The 23783-nt window shown below is 38.4% G+C and overlaps 3 protein-coding genes across 3 annotated transcripts; 2 read left to right on the top strand and 1 right to left on the bottom strand.

The window, feature by feature from the left end:
• The first annotated feature begins 8415 nt into the window (after positions 1-8415).
• Positions 8416-12869, top strand: LOC114261660 (uncharacterized). The gene is made up of 3 exons (XM_028201947.2): positions 8416-8559; positions 9964-10186; positions 12421-12869. Exons 1-3 carry the CDS (start codon positions 8503-8505, stop codon positions 12603-12605), a joined length of 465 nt encoding a protein of 154 aa, XP_028057748.2. The 5' UTR covers positions 8416-8502; the 3' UTR covers positions 12606-12869.
• A 4203-nt stretch (positions 12870-17072) lies between these two features.
• Positions 17073-18553, bottom strand: LOC145790735 (threonine synthase, chloroplastic-like). The gene has a single exon (XM_082869290.1). The coding sequence runs from the start codon at positions 18295-18297 to the stop codon at positions 17371-17373; it is 927 nt and encodes a 308-aa protein (XP_082725416.1). The 5' UTR covers positions 18298-18553; the 3' UTR covers positions 17073-17370.
• A 627-nt stretch (positions 18554-19180) lies between these two features.
• LOC114261659 (uncharacterized) lies at positions 19181-21135 on the top strand. Its single transcript, XM_028201945.2, has 4 exons — positions 19181-19483; positions 20093-20125; positions 20503-20677; positions 20767-21135. The coding sequence occupies exons 1-4, from the start codon at positions 19427-19429 to the stop codon at positions 20949-20951; spliced, it is 450 nt and encodes a 149-aa protein (XP_028057746.2). The 5' UTR covers positions 19181-19426; the 3' UTR covers positions 20952-21135.
• The last annotated feature ends 2648 nt before the right edge of the window (positions 21136-23783 follow it).

The following is a 23783-nucleotide window of genomic DNA, read 5'->3' as shown; positions in this document are numbered from 1 at the left end:
TCATCCTGTTCCTAAAAGACGGCATCCTACCGGAAGAGAAAAAAGAAGCCAACAGAATAAGGGCAAAGTCACAGCGATTTTGGCTATCTCCATATTTGGCATTATACAAGAAGTCATTCTCTGGGCCTTACCTCAAGTGCGTTCATCCCAGCAAAGTAGAAGCATTCTTGTTTGAAATACACGAAGGGGTGTGTGGAAGTCATCAAGGGGGAAGGTCGCTCGCTTACAGGGCTATTTCGCAAGGATATTGGTGGCCATATATGCAAGCAGACTCAGAGAAATATGTGAAGAAGTGTGAGAAATGCCAAAAATTCGCGCACCAAATACATCAACCAGCAAGAGAACTCCTACCACTGACAAGCCCATGGCCTTTCGCAATGTGGGGCTTGGACATAGTAGGACCACTTCCAACAACGCCCGGCGGCAGGAAGTTCTTTCTCGCAGTAACAGACTACTTCACAAAGTGGGTGGAAGCAGAAGCATTGGCATCAATCAAAGAAAAAGACGTGAAGAAGTTCGTTTGGTAGAGTATCATCACTCGGTTTGGCATACCAAAAGCATTGATCTCAGACAATGGTACTCAGTTCGACGGCAGAATCTTCAGAAGCTTTTGTGAAGAATACAAGATAGAGTTCTACAATTCTACACCGGCATATCCTCAAGCAAATGGGCAAGCAGAAGCATCAAATAAAGTCGTCTTGGATGGACTAAAGAAAAGGCTAGAGAAAGCAAAAGGCAAGTGGGCGGAGGAACTTCCTCATGTTTTATGGGCTTACCGCACCACACCTCGGCGATCAACAGGAGAAATACCATTCTCCTTAGCCTACGGAATGGAAGCAGTAATCCCACTAGAAGTTGGCCTCCCCACAATTCGAAGCGAGAATTTTGATCCTGACTTGAATGGAGAAGCCATAACATTGGAACTTGACCTTACAGAAGAAAGAAGGGAAAGAGCACTAGTTCACATTGCCACATACCAACGAGAGTTAATCAGAAAATACAACAAAAAGGTGCATCCAAGACAATTCAAGATAGGCGATTGGGTACTGCGCAAAGTAATGGGAAACACCTCAAACCCAGGAGATGGCAAGTTAGGCCCAAACTGGGAAGGTCCTTATAAGGTGGTTGGGTTAGCAGGCAAAGGGGCATACCACCTAGAAGACAAGGATGGCAAAGCAATCCCTAGGCCATGGAACATGACCAATCTCAAGTTATTTTACTTTTAGCTTTTCTTTTTTCAAACATGTGTAATTTTTTCTTCCTTCAATAAAACAAGCAATTCTTTTCAGCACAAGATGTTCTTTATAAAAGTTAGCCTTAGTAAAGATCAGGTATATTGCACGCATTGTTCTAAGTTAGCTGGAAAAAACTAACTTAGAGGTTGGCTGGAATAAACCAACTCTTGTTACTCTTCAGCCGAAGTAAGTGCATGGCTGAAGAGTGGTTGGCTGGAATAAACCAACACTTGTTACTCTTCAGCCGAAGTAAGTGCATGGCTGAAGAGTGGTTGGCTGGAATAAACCAACACTTGTTACTCTTCAGCCGAAGTAAGTGCAAGGCTGAAGAGTGGTTGGCTAGAATAAACCAACTCTTGTTACTCTTCAGCCGAAGTAAGTGCAAGGCTGAAGAGTGGTTGGCTGGAATAAACCAACTCTTGTTACTCTTCAGCCGAAGTAAGTGCAAGGCTGAAGAGTGGTTGGCTGGAATAAACCAACACTTGTTACTCTTCAGCCGAAGTAAGTGCATGGCTGAAGAGTGGTTGGTTGGAATAAACCAACACTTGTTACTCTTCAGCCGAAGTAAGTGCAAGGCTGAAGAGTGGTTGGCTGGAATAAACCAACACTTGTTACTCTTCAGCCGAAGTAAGTGCAAGGCTGAAGAGTGGTTGGCTGGAATAAACCAACACTTGTTACTCTTCAGCCGAAGTAAGTGCAAGGCTGAAGAGTGGTTGGCTGGAATAAACCAACACTTGTTACTCTTCAGCCGAAGTAAGTGCAAGGCTGAAGAGTGGTTGGCTGGAATAAACCAACACTTGTTACTCTTCAGCCGAAGTAAGTGCATGGCTGAAGAGTGGTTGGCTGGAATAAACCAACACTTGTTACTCTTCAGCCGAAGTAAGTGCAAGGCTGAAGAGTGGTTGGCTGGAATAAACCAACACTTGTTACTCTTCAGCCGAAGTAAGTGCATGGCTGAAGAGTGGTTGGCTGGAATAAACCAACTCTTGTTACTCTTCAGCCTAAGTAAGGGTATGGCTGAAACTGGATTGGCTAGATTAAACACTTTGTACTCCTCAGCCGAAGTGATTATATCGGCTAAGGAGTGGTTGGCTAGTAAGCATAGTTTAACCAGCCAAAACCGAAATAACAGTTGGAGTAACTGAAGGCATTACAAAATACAAGCATACACATCAAAACCGGAGTAAGAATTGCGTAAAATTTTCATTCAATGAAAAGTCATTACAAAGGGGCATAGTTCGGTTACAAAGAAAAAATGCAACAAATAAAAAAATAAAAAAATAAAAAAAAAGTACAAAGTCAAGAGAAAAGATCTTCAATTTCGGCATCAAATGCGACATCAGCATCAGCAGGAAGACCGGTTTCAGGCGCAAGGACGTTTTCAGTTGGAAGAGTGGTTTCGGCCGAAACCACGATTTCACTTGGTTGATCAATAGTTAGATCTTCCACCATGGGCTCCGACCGAACTACCTGATCTACATTCACAACCGGAGTATCCTCAGGGGCAGAGTCTTCTTCTGAGTCTGAGTCCTCAAGGAATTGCTGCTGCATGGCCTTGGCGTATTCTATCAGGGAGTTCGGTATAAAGTAGGCTGGAGGGTTGAAAACCTCGGTCTGAGGATCATGACCGAGCTTCTCAACGGCTCCCCTCCAGCCGCACTTAAAGAACAGCTCCTTGGCAGCATTGCATTGTTGGGCATAAGCATCCTCTGCCCTCTTAAAGCCTTGTTTGTCAGCTTCCTTTGCCCTCTCCTTTATTTCGGCATCTTTCTTCCTTTCAAGCTTCACCAGCTCGCGCAGGTATTTGTCCTTCAAAGCTATGGCAGTCTTCTGCCTTTCTGCCTCTGCCGAGCTAACTAGTCCGGTCAGCCTGCTATTCTCAGCCTGCAGCTCGGCCATTTGCTTCTTAATGTCTTCTACCTTGGCCGACTTCAGTTCGGCTTCGGCCACTGCGTCCCTCGTAGTTTGTCTAAGTTCCAGCACTTTCTTGTGAGTGTTGTAGTTTTTTTGAATCGCCTGACAAAACAAGGACTTATAATGAGCCGAAGTAAAAGTTTAAAAAACTAGACAGAAAAACGGACGGAGATACTTACCAGGATCATGGACTTCGTTGCAGACCGAATGGACTTTAATTCGGTGTTTAGCTGCTTTTTGTGGTGCTCCATATCCTTGGGGAGGCACACACTCTTGGCCAGACTAAAGGCCAACAGGTGATCTTTTTCGGCGACAACCGAATCAGCATCTGAGACATCTCGGTTGTTGAATGTAAGTCTTGGTGCCCAACTGGTGGTAGTTCGGTCGTTGGGCTCCGGTTGGGGGCTCGGCGGCAGGACCGGTGAAACAACAGTCTCATCTTCGTCAACCAAACTTGGTTCAGACTCGATGGTTCGTGCGCGCTTGGTTCGGCGCGATGAAGACGGCTGTTGAGAGGGGAGGGCCACAACGGCAGGCTGTGCTTGGCTGGGAGACAGTACTTCGGGCCTGCTTGTCTCGGTCAGAAGTGCCCTTAGTCTGTTCTTTTTGGCCATTTCCTCTTCAGCAGTTAAAGAAATTAATCTTATTTGTGGCAAGTTTGGGTCCGGCTCTGGAGCGTCTTCGAGAAAAAAGTCGGTTACCCTTGCTTTTCGGCGACCGCTATACCGGTAGGTCGGCTCAAAGTTTAGAAGCTTAGCTCAACTCCTTTCTTTACACCGTAGTGCGGCTCGCAAAATCGCAAGGTTGGGATAGCTATATAGGGAACGGAGGTGGGCGAAATCTACAAAAAAGAGAACTGTTAGTTCGGTTAATAGACTAAAAAAAACCGAAATAAAATACATGGAAGAGGACCGAAGTCAAATTACCAGGCTCTCCCTTTTTCCAATTTATGGGCCGGCCAGGAATTTGGGCTTGAAAATCCTCAAAGTTCCCAGAGACCCAGAAAAAATCATCGTCATTAAGGTCTTTGTCCGGTGTGTGTTTAACTATCTTCTCTCGGCGGCGGCGAATCCTAAGGTAATAGACCCACCCAGCATCTTTTGAGCCGATGGAGTATTGGTGGAAAATTTCGGCCAGGCCAAGGTTTAGTCCGGTTTGGTGGTTCAGTGCGGCTATTCCCATAATAATGCGGTATGTATTGGTGGACAGTTGGGTGGGGCATAATCTAGTCTGCCTAAGAAATTCACAGATCAATGGTTGGACAGGAAACCGTAGTCCGGTTTCTATTATGGATTGAAGGGTAAAAGGGACGAAGCCTTCTTTTTCCCAGGGAATAACATCTTTTTCGGCCAACATCAGATGGACGTCATCAGGAATTTGGTAGTCTTTCCTAAATTCGGCCATGCCACCAGGGGTCTCAACTAGATACCTATACTTACCCATCTGATGTATAATTTACTTATAATTTATATCGGTGCAAAAATCGTGCTCAGCTCGGTTAAGCACAAGAAGGAGGGCCTGGGCAACCTAAGTCTGCAAAGTAGAAAACAGAGGGGGTTAAAGCACTGATCATTGGACCGTGCTACAATTTAAAAGCAAGGTATAAGAGCCCTACTTCGGCCTCAAAATACTGGTTCTATCTCGGTTCATCAGAAGGTTTGGTAGCTCGGTTTGAGCAGTTTGCTCGTTAGACCGGTTTATCGTCTAGGGGCAGCTTTCTGAGTTCGGTCTAAAAAAAACTAAGAAAGCTGGTTTAGCCCCAAGGCCTAAATCGGTTATAGTGTGAATAAAGTTACTTCGGTTAAGCCTCTAGGGGCAGCTTTCTGAGTTCGGTTTAGAAACTAAGAAAGCTGGCTTGGCCCCAAAAGCTTAGTTCGGTTGAAAACCGAGGTTCCTAGTTTGATATGTTTAAAACTCGGTGATCTTATTTCGGCTACAGTGAGTCAGGCGTTGGTGACTCTTTGAGACTTTCAAGTTCTAGTTCGGTTATTGACTGCAGTGATCTACCTGTTTAAAGCAAACAGGATCCTAGTTCGGTTGCTATGTGATTTTGGATCTAAGACTGGTTTTCTACATAATAGTTCATACACACTTGAAGTTCTACTGGTTTTTTCATTAAAAGTGCAGAAGCAAGAACAAAAATATATAAGTATGTTTTGCAAAAACATGGAAAGCAAGATGCGAAAAGCAAAACAGAGAGAGAAGAATGGATTTACTTACCAGATTGAAGAAAAGGAGACTGGAGATGGAAGAATGGAAACAAAAGCAGTCTTCAGAAGCAACGGAAGAACAGTAAAAACACAAAGAGAGAAGATGAAGAATGGAAGGTGAATGATTCAAGAAAAAGAAAGGCTATTTTGTGAAAGAGGAGAGAGAAAAAAGCGGCAAAAATGGGCGGGACTGTTCAAAAAGTTCGAAGTACGAAGGCGGCGTGATAACAGCTCACAACCTATCAGAGCCCGCCACGTGGCAAGGGAATGGGAAGCGGTACAGTCGTAATTGAAGAGACGTTTTGACCGGATAAAGCAGCGCTCGGAGTAGAACTAGCTCGGCTGGATACGCCGAAGGGCTTTTATCTCGGCTGGAAAGACTTGTAGAACCTCAGCTCGGTTGAAGGATTTGTAATCTCAGTCATGCTGTGCAGATGAAATTAAGGGGCAATTGAGAGGGTAATTTTTTGGAAAGAATTGGGCCGAGCTGTGAGTTGGGCCCTGCGGCCCAAAGTGTGAAGGAATCAGTAAGAAGCCGTAATGTTGTTTCGGCCCAGTAGAGGCATAGATACTCCGGTCCAGGAGAAGTATAGTTATTCCGGCCCAGGAGAGGTGTGGTTACTCCGGTTCAAGAATGTGTAAAGCAACTCCGGTCCAGTGGCAATTTGAAGTAAGTCCGGCCTTGCATTTAGTCCGGTCGTGTCATAATTTGGTTAGGTCGATCAGAACTTGCTACTTGGAAGTTTGATCTAAACCCACCATGGTTGAACAGAGGAAAGCCGAGATAAGGAGTTGGAGGAGAAGACCGAGCTAAGGACAGTTCGGCCTTCTCTGTGGCTCTGCATAGCCAAGCTTATTTCGGTCATATAGTAGTTCGGCCAAAGTAGAAACCATCCCACTTGGTTTAAGCAGTGGGGGAGGGTGTAAAAGGATAAGCATTATCCTTAGGAGTATGAATCCTAGGAGGACTCTGCATGGAGAAATAAAAGTCCTACTAGGATTATGCCACTCGAAACCTATAAAAGCTCACAAGCACCACCTTGGAGGAGGTAATTGAACACAATTTTTTCTGAGAACATAGGGCTTTGTCTAATTGTCAAGTTTTCTGACTTAGGCATCGGAGAGGTTTCCGGCACACACCCGCCGGCTAGCTCACGTTTGTATTTTCAGGTGAGAAAGCGACGTCGTACGGAGGAGCGTGGACTTGGTCAACAGGATTATACGAGGAGAATTATTTCCTCCCCGTACAGTTGTCATATTGCTATGGGTGTTCTTGTTAAAGAATCTAAAATCCTTAAATAACAATTTTTAGATATTTAATTATCAAATTGAAGCACGGCATGGATTTACTCCAAAAATATTAAATAATTTTCTTTAAATTAGATCATGGTTTTGCACAAATGTGATTAATTATTACACTACAACATGACTCATTTGCCCGCCATATTATAGTGTCACATTTGAAAAAAGTACACTAAAGAGTTTTTTAGTGTCACATCATACCCGTCACGTTAGTGTCACATTTGAAAAAAATATACTAAATAATTTTTAATTTTTTTAGAATGTCATATCATACCTGTTATGTTGGAATGTCACACGTCACATATGAAAAAAGTACATTAAGGAGTTTTTATTTTTTTAGAGTATTACATTATACTCATCGCATTGTCACGTTTGAAAAAAGTATACTAAGGAGTTTTTATTTTTTTTGAAGTGTCACATCATACTCACCACGTGGTTACATTTGGGAAAAGTACACTAAGGAATTTTTATTTTTTTGGGAGTAAAAGTTTTGTAGTGTCACATCATACTCACCACATTGTCACATTGAGAAAAAGTACACTAAGGAGTTTTAAACTTTTTTGAAATGTTACATTATACCTGCTACATTGGAATATCACATCATACTTGTCATATTAACAAAAAAGTATAACTGTCCAGCAAAACACTACCAAAATAAAAATATATATATATATATATGAACACACGAAAAGAAACTATTCACTAATAGGGCATAACAGATCAATAAAAAAAACTTGAGACTAATTGAAGTACTTGTTTATGAGATGAGGTTTATTAGTAAATATCTCACAATAACATTTTTTGCCACAAAAATATTTGATTCTTAAAAACTAATTTTATCCCTAAATTTTAGTTTATAAAACCTTCATTTTTTGTAGTGTTAGGTGGGAAATTTTTAATTGTTTAATATTTCATTAACCAATTTCCTTGCCAATTTCATTAAAAGTCCTTACATATTTTGCGAGAGTAAATTCATTTTTTGGAAGAGGGCTACTATACATTATTTTCATGTGGCATTTACTTCCCTTTTTTTTTCTAATGATTTTGGATTTTTTGGGGGGTATAATTTTCAGTTTATAATTTTATTTTATTTTTAAATATGATAATTTGTACGCATACCCATGACTTTATTGTGTGCACATGCACGAAGGATGAACTAATCCGGTGATACATTTAATATTTTTGCAAAGAGGTATGATACATAATTTTAATTTAAAAATTTTAAATAGAGTTATAGTGTGTTGGCAAATTAAAAAAAAAATAAAAAATATCAATAAAAAGTAATAATAATTACACAAGAACTAATGTCACATAATTATAACTCATTTAAAACTCTTATTTTAGAGTTATCAAACATTTTTATTTTGCAAATAAACCTATAATATGCTAGTTGGAAGATTAACCAGTATGACTTTATGAACAAGTGGAGAAGTTGAGTAGTATGGATCGAGAAAGTCAACGAGACGAGCGAGAGAATCGTAGACTCTTTGCATTGATTGAAGTTGTTAATAAATAGAACGTAAACCTCGTACTCTGGTCCATAAACTATTATTAATTATCCCATAAGGCAGACAAGAGCATAGAACCTAGTAAATTTTGTATCCTAAAAATCAGATTTAAACTAGAGTTGCTTCTATCTGATATCGTCTTTATCTGGGGAATATGCCACTGCCCTTATTATTACGCATTTGCCAGCCTGCAACTCACCTCCCTTCTCTCCTTCTTACTCATTGCTTTTTATATCTATATATACCTTAGTTTCTTACTCTTCCAACTTCATCACTTGAACACACACACACTTCTTGTTTGCCAAAACTTATTTGGCTTCTTTCCTTTCCGCAATGGCCATGAAAGCTATGCTTTTTGTTTTGGCCTACATGCTTGTACTCACTACAAAGGTACTGTGCCATATTTAAGCTGTTTATAATTTTTTTTATTTAAAAAATTTGTGTCAAACTATTTGATATAATTTTTGTTTATAGTTTATTAAGTTAAAACAATTTAAATAAATTGAAAAAAAATTAATTTCTAAAAATTGAGTGAGAAGTGTTTTGAACTTCTTCTTTTGAATTATTAACTTTTAATTTACAATAAAATATACCAAACAACACCTATATATCACCACAGAGATTTTTTTATTATTTTTTTCACATTTTTACGTGAATTGGGAAGTCACACGTCCACGTAAAGGGTCACGTGCATGCTTTCAACTATTTCTTGCTCTCTCTCTTTTTTTTCTTTCTCTTGATTTTTCATGTTGTTGAACTCACCAATTATATCTTTTTGCAAATAATCTAATTGAGCTGAGTGTATTCTGTGCTCGGCCCGGCCCTGGGATTAAAGGGGCTCAAGATGAACTTTGAAAATGAGACCCTCTTATATTAAAAAAAATAAATAAAATTCATGAATAAAACGATAGGTTATAACTTTTTTATTTGTTTGTAATTACAAAAAAAAAAATCATGAATAAAACGATAAGTTACAACTTTTTTATTTGTTTGTAGTTACAAAAAAATTTACTTGCATATATAATCATTAAAATTAAAAACAAAAATTTACTTTCATATATTAAGATAAGAAGCAATCATTACAAATACTTAAAAAAAAATAAAAAATTAGTATTGTTGCTTTTTTTGGACCCTATGTTCAATTGAGTGTATAGTATTTGAGCCTTTTTTTTATATCTAAAACACAAAATTATATTTGGGGGTCTCTATTTTCAGTCTAAATTTGGAGGTCCAAGGCGCAAGCCTCTCTTGCCTGCCCTCAGGGCCGGCCCTGTGCTCGATCCTTTGAAGATGATATATATATATAGATGCATGTATTTAGCTGAATGAGTTTTTATAAGATTTAATATTTGGCTTTTTGCTTAAATTGCTGCTACATATGTTAAAGATTTTATATTTCTAAATCTTATTACCCGTTTATTTCAAAATATTTACAATAGTTGGATCATGTCTAGATATTTTTAACAATTAAGTATTTTATAGTTTGGCCTTGTTTGGGAATTTGATTATTTTAGTTAGCTATTTGATATTTATTTTTTTTGTGACTATTTTAACCTGATTAAAATAATTATGTTTGGAAAGATAATTAATTTTTTTTATAATTGATTTAATTGTTGTGAAGGAAAAAGTAAAATAATTATGAATTAAATGTAATATTTTATTATTTTAATTCATTTTATTTTTTAATAAATTATTTTAACCCAACTCTCATTTCAAACCCTTTATATCAATAATCATTACTTTCACTTTAAGAAATCAATTTGTTTTTGTTTTTGTTTTTGTTTTTGTTTTTAGGCAATGGCCCACGCCCCAGCTTATGCACCGGCTAAGACCCCGCCGGTCTTAACCCCAAAGAAGTCTCCAGCATATGCACCCATGCCTCTTGTGTATCCTCCTGTCAAATCCGAATCTCCCGAGCCACCGGTCTTAACCCCAAAGAAGGCTCCAGCATATGCACCCATGCCTCATGTCTATCCTCCTGTCAAATCCGAATCTCCCGAGCCACCAAAGTTTCACGGTAATGCTACTCCTAAAACATCAAAATGCCCTAAAACAATATTAAATAAAAAAATTATATATTTGGTTATTAAGAACATGTTTCGTGATTTATATTTATAAAAATTTTAAAAATTATCATAAAAATTTATTTGATAATTTTTTTTATTTATAAATGGTGGTCTCAATTTGTAAATTTGAGAAAAAAATATAAACTCAAAAAATGAGTTTACGTTCGTTTTTAAACAGAAATTTAACTAACAAATTTTTTTCAATTAATTTTTTTAATTAATTTTTTTCCCCAATTATAATGTGTGAGATCCCATTGTCATAAATAATAAAAGATAAATATAAATATTTTAAGTCTGAACAAACATATTTTTTAGTGCTTGTTTTGCATGTGCTATTTTAGCACATTATTCAATTTGGGTCACAATCATCTTATTTGGCTTACATCATCTCTCTACTATATCACTTCAAACTCAATTCATATTTCACTTTTTTTTCGTAAAAAATTAAAAAGTATACTAATCTAACGCTTCCCAAACAACCCCTTAGTTTATGTTTTTAAAAAATTTCATACATTTTGTTCAAACCAAACGCGTTTGTAATTTATATTTTTTTAAAAATAAACAAAAATCAATTTATAATTTTTTTGTAAATATAAACCAAAAATGTAAATATTATGCACTTTGTGTTATTTTATTTCTAATCATTTAAATTGTATCAATTTCATTCCCAGCTGACATCATACAAGTAAAAAAGGACATTTTTTAAATAAATAAAAAAAAAGGAAATATAGCGATCTGTATTTGGTGAAAATAATAATCCAATTTATTTGGCTTTATAAACCCCCTAAGGAAGAAACACGTAATTGAGTAAAAATAAAGTAAAATATCTCATTTTTTTCTTGGATAATATTGTGAACTAGAATAATATGTTACTGTTTATATTAATTTCGAAATAATTTTTTTTATTTAAGAATTTCATAGTCAACATAGATATTATTTGATATATCTTGATGAGATAATGCTAAAAATACTAATATTATTAATAACTGACATCTATATCAAAAGTTATATTATTTTAAAATTTAATATTTTAATAATAGTAGTATATGCTGGACTTTTTAAAGAAGATTTTTTTATACTTATTCTTGATGCATTAAAATTTTATTATGAGAAAATTTTGACCAAATCTCTTATAAAAAAATTACACCTCTACCCAAAAAAAAAGAGGGGGGGGGGGTTGGGTTAATTGTACTTGTGATAAGTATGTGTTTTGTGTCAGTATTTTGATTGTGTCAATATATCAAAATTTCTATCAAATATTTTATCAAATATCTTATATGAAATGGATCCCATATAAATATAGGTTTACATGTATACATACGAGACATTTGATAAAATATTTAGTGAAAATTTTGAAGCCTCTAGAATTTTCCAAATATTCTCGATGAACATAGATTGAGTCATTTATGTAGCCTGCTTTACACATCAATTATTTGGGCATTAAGGTGTTTTGGAAAGTTGGTAAAAAATTAATTTTTTGACTTTTTTAGTGACTTTTTTGGCAAAAAAAAACTGACTTTTTTGATGACTTTTTTGAAAAAACTTGATAAAAAGTCAGTTTTTCTTGTCACAATTGAAATAGTGGGATTAAAATGACACAAAATACACAGTTTAAGAGATCAAAAGTATAACTAGGACTACAAAAAATGCAAACTCCACAAATTTTCAGGCCACATCATTAAAATATTGTTATTTAAATTCAAAAATTTGACTCACTTTCAAGATTTAATAATATGTCAAGAAGATAATTGGCTGATAATTGGTTGATAATTATCAACCAATCATCTTCTTGATACATTACTAGATTTATAAAGTGGGTCTAAAAAGTAGACTTGCATATGATTTTTCAAAAAAAAAAAAAAAACTGAAGATGCAAATATAGTGTTTATGAATTTAACAACACATGATATTTTTTTAAAAATGAAACAGTTTATGATCTCATCTAGGTTGTGTTTGTATTATGGATTTAGGTAAGGATTTGAAAATAGAAGAAAAAAGTAGGTGAAATGTAAATGAAATATAGTTATATTTCATTCACATTTTCTTTTTCATTTTTTAAATTCATGATCCAAATACAATCTTTGTGTGTAAATAAGACTATGCTATCCCTTTAGTAATCTGATTGTTTGTTTGTTTAGGTTTTGTTTTTGACAAAACAATGTTGCATGGGACTTTGGTAATGCAGGTTGCTCAGATGGGTGTTGGCACTACTGTGATAAACATCATACCATGGGAGAACATAAGAAGAGGTACTGCCAGAGAATATGTGCTGCCTGCTGCAAAAAATGCAAATGTTTCCCTTCAGATGGAAAGACTTGCACTGGCTGGGATGAAATCGTTTACCATGGAACTCCAATTAAGTGTCCTTAGAAAATATTCCCACCTACCCAATTAAATCATCAATCATCCCTAATCTCTAATGTTAAATGTTAATTAATATTAATTCTGTGTTGCAATTTATCATCATGATGATGTTTTTCATGTTTTGTTGATTCAGTTGGTTTCTGTTAGTTTAATCATCATTTAATAAACCCTATGATGGGAAGACAATAAACATGGTTCTTCTGAACCTCCTCATATATGTAACTTATTAGTTGAAATATTGGTTGTTTTATTAACTTCTTTATTTATTTACATTATTGATTCCTCACCCAATTTTTATTTGTTGGATCTTTATTATTTTTTTGTGTGTATTAGGATGACCAGTGATTCTACTTTTGTTTACTAATTAAATGGTTAAACTCTCACTCACACATACTCACAAATGTCTTTGTTATTTTGTCTCAAAACATTTGTAATCATTGAATTATGTGAAAATTTTGAAATACAAGAATATAGAATTATAAGCCAACCACAACGATTACAAGAGTTTGGATCCTCTCCATTTGTAATCATTGGATCCTCTCCATTCTAAAGTTGTAACTACCTTCCTAGGTGAGATAGAGCCCAAAATAAATAGCCCACATGGTTCTGATCTAATATCATATTTCGTATGCCCCAACTACTGCTTGTTGGCCCAAGTAACCTGACCAACATGTTCTAAAAGTTTAGGCCTAAGTTATTTAGTAACAAGGTAGTGATGCTTTATATGTCCAAAATCACTAATGCAAACTTTCAATGTGGGACGGGGTGTTACAAATTCTCATGATTATTTCACAACCCTTAGATGATGCAATGGACATCTTCCATTACAACCATGAAATGGAGAGGATCTTAGTCCATTGAGAATCATGTTCTTATCTTACTAAACATGGTATAAAAGTTGTTCTACAATGTTCAATTCTGATGAAGTGTAGATATTTTTTGTTCAGTGCAGCTTACTAGGTATAAACCATTACTCTGTTTCTGGTTCAACTCAATGAACCTAGCTAACAACACTGTTCATGATTAATTAAGATGACCTGTGATATCTCAGAAGCAAAGCATGGGAGAGAGGAAACCCTATACTGTTGACTTCTTGTTTAGTTTTATTTTTATTGGAAAATTTGTTACACAAACTAACAAATTTTGCAAATTTTCTTACTAATTGATGTGTTATGTAATAAATGAACTTTAAAATCTAAAACACGACCAACTCATTTCGAATTAATGTTTTGAAATAAGAGGACAAATAGATTTAGGACAAATAATCTGTAGGCATGAGATTCTCTAAATGCATCCCAATTACTTGGACCCTGCCTCAAATTTACGTGTTTTGATATTTTACATGATCTAATACTTAGAACTTGCAAATAGATTAGGACAGAGAAACTTGAGAACAAGTGATCAATAGTCCTATCCTAGCTGGTTGCTAGTAAACTAACAAAATTGTTTATAAGCAAATTGACAACTAAAATATGTAAGTAATGAGGAAAATCCATGAAATCTTGCATTGGAAAACGTTTGTTCAATTCAAGCCCAATAAACTGTGTCCGAGGGCCCATAAACTATTAGCAGTAATACACTCTTTAATTAAATTAAGATGAGATTAATTTAGCAGCAAATCCACAGATAGTGCCACTGGTCAAACCTTGGTAATCACCAATCTAGCACCACAAATGCCAGCCTGTAGTTGGCTTATCTTCAGTGTGTATGAATGCCTCTACTAAGTGATTGGTGCCCTAACCCAACAAAACCGAAGTACCATGCTTGTTAAAGTAATAAACCTTTCATTTTTTCATTTCAAATTTTTTTTTTTGGGTTTGGTTCTCTAATTTAAATCTCACATCCAAAAGAACTTCAGCAATTGCATCAATTTGTTCTGATCTCACATCAATTAATAATGAGTTTATCCAAGTGAGTACTAGTTTTTTGATGCTTTCTTTCATAAATTAGTTTTAGGAACATGTTTTATTCAAAGATTTGTAGTATTTGATATAGACACCCACCATGCGACTACTGAAACACCACATGTGAAGAGAGTTGGAGTATTTAAATATGACTATTGTTAATTGATGTATTATTATGTATTACAACTCCTATATATAGAAGAAAAGGTGGTAGTAGGTGTAGTGTAGTGGAGGTGGTAGGTGGAGTGGGTGGTAGTGGAGATGGTAGGTGGAGTGGGTGGTAGTGGTAATTTACATTTACACAATTTACATTAACAGCCCCCCTCAAACTCAAGGAGGATAGGCACTAGCCAACTTGAGTTTGGAGAGAGTAACAAAACAGAAAAATAAGCTGACAAATAAAATTAAAAATGGGATAGGAGACACTGTATGGTTGTGTCAGACCGTTGTAGAAGACACGGTATGGTCATGTCGGACCGTTGTAGCAGACAGTTTACGGAGTCATGTCGGACCGTTGTAGCAGACACTGTGTGGTCGTGTCAGACCGTTGTAGAAGACAGTTTATGGGGTCATGTCGGACCGGTGTAGCAGGACAGTTTACGGGGTCATGTCGGACCGTTGTAGAACACAGTTTACGGGGTCATGTCGGACCGATGTAGCAGCTGACCGGAATCAATGTCGGGACAGTTTATGGGGTCATGTCGGACCGATGTAGAAGCTGACCGGAATCAATGTCGGGACAGTTTACGGGGTCATGTCGGACCGATGTAGAAGCTGACCGGAATCAATGTCGGGACAGTTTATGGGGTCATGTCGGACCGATGTAGAAGCTGACCGGAATCAATGTCAGGACAGTTTACGGGGTCATGTCGGACCGATGTAGAAGGACAGTTTACGGGGTCATGTCGGACCGATGTAGAAGACAGTTTATGGGGTCATGTCGGACCGTTGTAGCAGAGGTTGTGGTGGTGCACCAAGGGGGCGACTTAGGGAGTGCGCCATGAGCGACTTATACATGATACTGTGTATAACCCCCCCTCAAACTCAAATAGGTGTGAAGATAGAAACCTATTTGAGGTTGAAACAAAGGGATTGATAAAGCTGACCGGTGTAGAAGACACTGTATGAGTGTGTATATAGGCTGCCCAAAAAATATACATGGATGTAGATATCGAGCCCTCAAAAGTCGTGCCCTCAAAAGGTGTGCCCAATTTGTCAAAAGGCGTGCCAACAAAAGGCGTGCCCGATGCATCAAAAGGCGTGCCAGATATGATGGCGAGGCACGTGAGTGCCTTGGCTGGCGTGCCCGTTTGTCTAGCGTCAAGAGGCGCGCGATGCGCGTGGCTGCCTCGGCTATTTAACCAAGACGGAGCCTGAAGCCGAGGCAGAAGACAAACAACTTGCGAAGAAAAACTTCTGAAAAACGCTTCGTTGTGCTGAGAGAGATAGTCTGTAACACTCTGTTGCGAGAGATGGCTTCATCGTCCCGTGGTCTGCTGACTCTCTTTCCCGACCTCAACGAGTCAACAAGAGAGATAACGGGTGCGGTGTCCCGTGAACCTCAACCAAACACCACTGGGTTAGCTCCGTTGAACTTTCCGATGCAGTCGGTGGAGCAAAAAATGGCAGTGCAAACGGATGTGGAGGCGAATCAGTATACGTTGAAGGCATGTGTGGAGTCCATGACGGCGGTCACAAACTTGTCGCACCGGCTGCAGAGTAGGACAAATGAGGTGCAGCAATTAAACGCCCAACTGGCTCTGCTCCAACGCATGTATAAGGATGCGCGAGCAGAGATAAGTGTGCTAAAGGCGGAAAACAAGGAGCTGAAGCGGAAGGCCACCGTGATGTTCCGATTTGGAGGTCCGCCATATGCTGCAGGAGAGGAGCAGGGAGGAGTGAACGTGCTCGGCGGCCAAGGAAGTACTGAGGTAGCACCGTCAAGAGCCGCCCAGGATGGAGGCAAGAAGAAGAGACCGGCGGCAGAGTAGAGAAGAAAAAGCCCACCTGTGGATGTGGGTTGGTTTTTTTTTTTTTTTTTTTTTTTGGTGTTTGTGTGTAAAATTGTGATCGGGGTAGATCCCGGAGATGAATAAAATAAGGTTTGGTGTGCAATTCGTCTTCATCGTCAGCTGTTTTTTTTTTTTTTTTTTTTTTGCAAAGAAATAATAATAAAAAAAAAAAGTTTCGTGGCCCACGGTTTTGTGAAAACCTGCAATGGGGTTGGTATTTGGTTTTGTATATGGTTTTGTGTTTTTTTTTTTTTTTTTAAATTATAATAAGAATAGATTAAGGGCATTGGAAAGTGAAAAAAAAAATGAGAGAGAGAAAGTGGGGTAATAAGAATAGATTAAGATGGTGGCTGCATTGGAAAGACAAAAGGTAGTGGAGGTAAATATTAAAAGAAAAAGAAAGGAAAGAGAGGGTGTAAAGGGAGAGAGAGAGAAAAGAGAGACACGGGCAAATCAATTTGTGTTTCGGGTGCTGTTCAAATGATGGAGTAAAATAATAAAAAAGAAAAATAAAATTGAGTGGGGTGATATTATATTAAGAAGTTGGGTCCATGGAGAGAGACTGCCTGAAACAACAGTCTTTTGTGATGATGAATAGATTCCATCTTTTGAAGGGACCCAAGGAAACAAGGGCTTCTCCTCAAAGTTCCCGAGCTCAGCTGGCTAAGATCTGAATCTTGTTCGGGGGATTGGGATCCTGGTAGACCAAGTCTTAACTCAGTGGGTAGGATTGGGCGGTCCTTGACGGTGGGTAGGAGCTGGAGAGCGAGCCAGATGTCCAGCATGGCGTAGCCGGAACTGGCGATTTCAGGCGAAGCCGCCGTGTCAGCGCCGATGAGAGTGCGAGTGAAGAAGCTAAAGATGAACGGTTGTATCGGGACGAGGTAGCTGGCTGAGCCGGACTTGGCGAGGCTGGACTCTATGCTGGACCACATGGTGTCCAGGGTGGAGCTGAGTGTGGGGACCCATATGGGCGATTGAGAGTCGATTTGCGGGTAAGAAAACGATGGAGGGAATACCGGCGGCGGCGCAGTAGGCGGAGAGGGCGGCGGAGGTGTCGCCGGTGGAAGCGCAACCGACTCCGACCACCGGACGTTTCATCTTGCGGAGGCGATTGACTTGGCTGACCAAAACCGTCATGCCGAGATCTTTGAAACTACCAGTGTGGCTAATCCCGCAGTGTTTGACCCACAAATCGTCCATGCCTAGAAACTGTTTGCCGAAACGCGCAGCCCAGAAAAGGTTGGAATTGCCTTCGAAAGCGCTGACGATGTCATCGCTGTCGATCTCAGGCAATACCCATTCTTTCTTGGACCAGACGCCGGAGCCGTAGGGCCAGGTGGTTTTGCCGACGCGGGAGCCGAAGAGTGAGCGCCAGTAATTGCCGTCGAATTGCTTCAGAGCAGCCATGTCGTGCTGGACGTCGAGGAGGCCACCGGAGCGGCTCCGGTAGACGATCTCGTCGAGAGAATAGGATTCGTTGCTCTTGGCGGAGAAGTTGTGGGCGGAGCTGTGGCGCCGGGCTTCCTCGCGGATGGTTTCCTCGGCCGGACGCCGGTGTTTCGCCGCCGCAGGAGACTCCGGCGAGGGTGATTTGGGTACTGGTTTGGTGGGGGTGGTGGCGTTGTTGGTGAGGGAAGAGGAATCGAAAGGGGGTGATGAAGAGGTGGTGCATTTGATGATGGGTGTTCGGCGGTGGTTGATTTTGGTGGTGGTTCTGTGGTGGTGTGGGGTGGGCTTGGGAAGGGGAGAGGGTGGAGAGGGATGGAATAATGAAGCCATGAGTCTCTTTTAGAGAGAGAGAGAGAGAGAGAGGGAGTTGAGTAGAGACGGATAGTCAGAGAAAGAGAGTAGAATTCAGTAGAGGTCCGGCGGGCGGCCAAGGCGAGGCTGCCGCCCGCCAGTGAAGCGGAATTATTAGATTCTCAACCTTGCTCTGATACCATGTTAATTGATGTATTATTATTGATTGTATTGTATGTTGTTATGTATTACAACTCCTATATATAGAAGAAAAGGTGGTAGTAGGTGTAGTGTAGTGTAGTGTAGTGAAGGTGGTAGGTGGAGTGGGTGGTAGTGGAGATGGTAGGTGGAGTGGGTGGTAGTGGTAATTTACATTTACACAATTTACATTAACAACTATATATTATTATAAGGTGTTGGAAAACTCTAGGCAAGTTACAATTTTAGGGTAAATTTCTAGCTTAGGCCAACCATTTTGCACTGCTGGCCCTTGATGGGGTAGCAATTGTTATAATTAGCCTGTACAACAGAAGCCTGCCCACCATTTTAATGAAGATTAAACCCTTTGGCACATATAAAAAAATAACTTTTCAGTAACATTTTTTGGAGTAGAAGAAAGTGCTAAATTGAAAAATTACAAAGATACCTCTATGCCCCACGAGGCAATGGTGTTGGTCATGGCTCCCCTAGGTACTGGGGGTAGACACGTTTTCAAGTATGAAAGAACCAAGATGAACCAGAGTCCATATATAACGTCATTTTTTTTTTAATTTCTTAAATGATGAAGTCGACCAACTGAACCAGCTCCAAGTTCCTAAGAAAGACCTCGTGTGCCGGTTAATAAATTATTGTAACAAACAGCACATACACACACTCCGATGAGAATGGATATATTAAAATTTAGCAGCCAGACACAAAGCTTGTGGCATGTGGGTTGAGAGCCTTCAGTCAGATTTAGCTACCACATCTATCCATCCAGGACCATTCACTACTGTCTCTCTGATCTTAGTGGAATTTGATCATATGACCCACACCAGCTTGGGAGTACTTTTGTCTTCATCACTCTTGCTCTCTCTATATAAACAACAGCTTCATGCTCTGCTTGAATCATCACTTCACCAAGTAGCTTTTGAGTACTCTTTGGCTTCTTTTGTTATACTACTTTACAATGGGTTCGAAAACTATGCTCTTTCTGCTAGCCTCTTTTCTTGTACTTACTACAAGGGTATGTCTCTCTCTCTCATACCCTCTAAAAGGGTGTATGCATTGTGGTTTGTCGAGCTTCATTGTATATCATTTTTCTTGAGTAATACAGAGTAAAAAATATGAGCAACTCAATGCACAAGACTCCTGTTAAAGTGGGATCTGAGGATAAGATACACGCAACCTTATTACATTTCTAAAGAGATTATTTTAGTGAATCGAATACTAGAACTTTTTTTTTTCCTCGCATACAGAGTAGGATAAGTAGACATATTTCTTCATTGGGTTCTTCAATCATGCTCTAATTTAAGCATAAAACATTAAGTTAGATAAATTATTCTTTCCTTTTTCCTTATCAAGCAACTCAATGCACGAGACTCCTGTTAAAGTGGGATCTGAGGAGGGTAAGATACACGCAAACCTTATTATATTTCTAAAGAGATTATTTCCGTGACTCGAATACCATAACTTTTTTTTTTCCTCGCATAGAGAGTAGGATAAGTAGACATATTTCTTCATTGGGTTCTTCAATCATGCTCTAATTTAAGCATAAAACATTAAGTTAGATAAATTATTCTTTCCTTTTACCCTATAAATTTCTTACTTCTGTAGACGTCTCACACTTTCGTAGGTTTCATGTAATGATGAGGAATTCTTGACAGAGGTAATGTTAAAGCCATGTCTGGCTCCTCTTTACGACTAGATAGCTCAGTAATTGGTTTTTCAGATAACTTTGGTTCAATTATATCCAACAAATTATATACATTTTGTGTGATATTCACTCCAGCTTCCCACCACATGATTGGGGGCACGGTTCTAAGTCTAATTAACAAAAAAGGCTATATTGGTTTATTTGAAAGAGGTTGCGGGTTTTGACCTCCTATTTTTAGGAAGATTCCCTTGTTAATTAGACATTGACAAACCAGTTTAATTGGAAAAAAAATTGCCTTTTCAACTGTATTTATTGATATATGTAAAAGAGAACACAATAGAGCTGAGCCATTATATTGAATGAATGTTAAATTTGATAACTTGGTTTAGGCTACTTATGCCGAAGTCCTGGTGCCAGCCCCAGCTCACAGCCCAGTGAAAGCACCGGTTCCTGCTCAAGTCCCAGTCAAGGCACCGGCAACCATTCCCCCGGTCAAGCCACCAGTACTTCCTGCTCCTCCAGTCAATGAGCCACCAACTAAGCCCCCACCAAGGACAAGAATAGGTACCATATGTTTTCACGTGATTGGGACACATGGCTTAGATTGATTCGGTTTATAGTTTTCTAACAATGCATTTGATAAATATGTGCAGAATGCATCCCCCTTTGTGTAGAGAGGTGCAAATTACACTCAAGGAAGAGACTATGCTTGAGGGCATGCATGACTTGCTGTGACCGATGCAAATGTGTTCCACCAGGAACATATGGCAATCGAGAGCAGTGTGGTAAGTGCTACACTGACATGACCACCCATGGCGGCAAGTTCAAGTGCCCTTGAAGAAGATCACTGTTGTTACATTGGTTGAATATGTAATAAATTTGAGAAGAGAATGGAAGGAAAATATATTGTTTTCTATTGATTATGACTAGAGATGCAACTATTAGTGACAAAGAAGTGTTTGAGAAGAGAAATATATTCCTATGGTGGTGTGTACTGAATTTTACCCTGCAAATTTTATTAATATTCACTTTATGCTTGTTGATTAGTGGAAATTTCATTTTTTGTCAAACGGCATTGAACCTTTTGAACAAGAGAATTCACTTTGTCTGTTACTCTACTTACAGTAATACAGATATGAAAATAACAAGAGAACGTAGATCAAGTTACATTTGGAATCATCAAATGAGGGGAACCATGTAGCCTTGGCACATCATGCATATTGACTCCATTCAGTGCAGTTCCTTGTAAATTAAAAGTTATTAAAAAATCAGAAATTCAAAACATTACTCCATCAACTTCTCAATAATTAAAAATTTTCTCAATTATGCAATTTTTTCATCATAAAGTTGTTAGCATGATTTCCCAAATGAAAAAAACTATAAACGGTCCCAATAAGTTGTACCAACCAGTCTTATTGATAAAGAAGCAGAACTAGGTGATAAATTGTTAAGCTTCTTTGGTATTGATACCAGCACAGAACAATACAATCATATGTTACAAAATTCCAGCTCATACCGTCTGGTCTCTTTGTGTTACAATCTCAAGTCAATTTCAAGCAAATATGTACATAAATTTAATAAACTAACAAATTAAATAAACATAACTAAACGAAATAAAATGTTTTAAATAAGAACAAATAAGTAGATTAAGATCACAATATTAACTTACAATTGGTTACTGGAAGTAATCGGAAAATATAGAATTGTTTACTGAAAATAACTGGAAAATACAGCTTCTACTTGCATCCTTTAAAACTAAATTTTAAAACAAACTTAAATTTTTACAGAGACTGAGAGAAATTGCGAAAGAAAATTGTGAACTCCTTCTTTTTCCCTCTGCCTTGGTCTTGACTGAGATGCCTCTTTTATAGGCAAAGTTGATTACTGTTGAGCTTGTGAAACTTGGAAGTGTGAGGCCCGTGACTGGAGCCATGAGGCTTGTGACTTCAAAAGTTGGAAAATACTGTGAGACTTGTGACTTCTAAAAAGCTTGAAAATAAGAGGTACATAGGTGCAGAGAGCATTTTTCCGTGACCAATAACTTTTTTACCCTTTTTTTTTTTACTTGCAGTGAGGGAACGTGACTGCACAGTTGACTAATGGGGAATCAATATATATATATATATATATATGTATATCAGTAGCTTTTCTCAAATTAAAAGATGTGACTGAAGCTGATTTATACATATATAGAATCCAATGGCTGACTGTTTAAGCATATGGGTCCTAAGCATCTTGAAACTGGGGCCCATAAGGATCATTATTGGTTGAAGCCTCGGAGGAACTAGATTCTTCAAAGGTTTCATCTCCAACCTGTGACTTGGCTTGGGCCATCAATAGCTTGGCCATCTGGATTAATTCATCACTGGATGACTTGGTCTTAGCTTTGGGCTTTAACTGATCTGACTTAGATTTGGATGATTTGGGCTTGGAAGAGCTAGTTGTTGGACTTCCAAGTCTAACTGGTGGAATTAGGCTTCCTTGAATTCCTTGGGTGACTGAAGCAGTTGGGTTCTGCTAAGCTTTGACCATTGCAGGTGTTGGTGTATGGAGATTGACTGGGAATTCTTCTTGAACTTGATCAATTATGCGTTGGGGTTTAAAATTATCCCACCATTTAACAAAGTATTGGCGAATAACCAAGTTATCAAAAATAGGATATTACCATTTAAGTATCCAGAGAACTTTATATTTGGATATAAAAATGAGTAACCAGGGAAATTGTTTTTGTTGTTGACTGAGTTTAAAAACAAAAGAGAAATAATTTACTTGTTCAATTAAAACAGAGGGGAAGATTTCAGGAATAGCACCATGCTGAGTCCACCATCGAAGAAACCAAGTGGGAAATTCTGACTTGAATTTATGGTCAAATTAGAGGAACCAGGAGTGACTGTATGACTTATTTTGATACAGGAGAACTTTAAACCAGGCATCCATATAGTCATAATAACTATATTGGATTGTATGACCAGGTAAATCTCTGAGTTGAAAAGGAGGACCCCATTCATCAAGAGAAACTATATTGTGGATGTAAAGAGAATTGTAAACAACTTTACTAGTGTATGTACGATCATAGATGGGTTTAATGATTATTGACTGATGATGAAAGAGAATATCTTTGTAGTAGTGTGAGGATATATTTTCTAAATACCAACACGTGGCATGGTGACGCCGACGTGTCAGCCGAGGTGCCACGTGTCGTGGTAGTTATGCCGAGAAGATCTCGGAGTTGCCGAGGTTATTCCCGAGGATATCGGAATCCGAGATAAACAGATAAGGGACAAGAGTCCTAAGGCAAAGAGGAGACTTAACCAAGATAAGGATAAAGCTCTTAGGGAGTTTATCTTTATCTCTTAAAGAGTCCAAAGTAAGCACTAAAATTGGAGTTCATAGAAGTCATACTTCAAGTGGGACTTGGATTGAGTATATTATAAAAGAAAGGCACCCCCGTGGGTCTAAGGTATGCAATTTAAGTTTTGAGTATTAAGTTTTGCACTTGATTATCTTTGAGAGATATACTGACTTGATCGTCGGAGTGCCCCCGGGTGGAAGAACCACCGCCGGAGCCTTTTCTTTCTGTTTCAGGTTGCTGAAGCCATCTATTCTGCCTGTGCTCTCCAGTTGATCACTAAGCAGACAGTGTGGTCAGATTTTTACCCACACAATTTGG

Source organism: Camellia sinensis, chromosome 1 (genome assembly GCF_055761805.1).
Source record: "Camellia sinensis isolate YWXY chromosome 1, ASM5576180v1, whole genome shotgun sequence".
NCBI classification, from domain to species: Eukaryota; Viridiplantae; Streptophyta; class Magnoliopsida; order Ericales; family Theaceae; genus Camellia; species Camellia sinensis.
The sequence above is the reverse complement of the archived record's forward strand: the minus strand, read 5'-3'. Positions and strand labels throughout refer to the sequence as shown.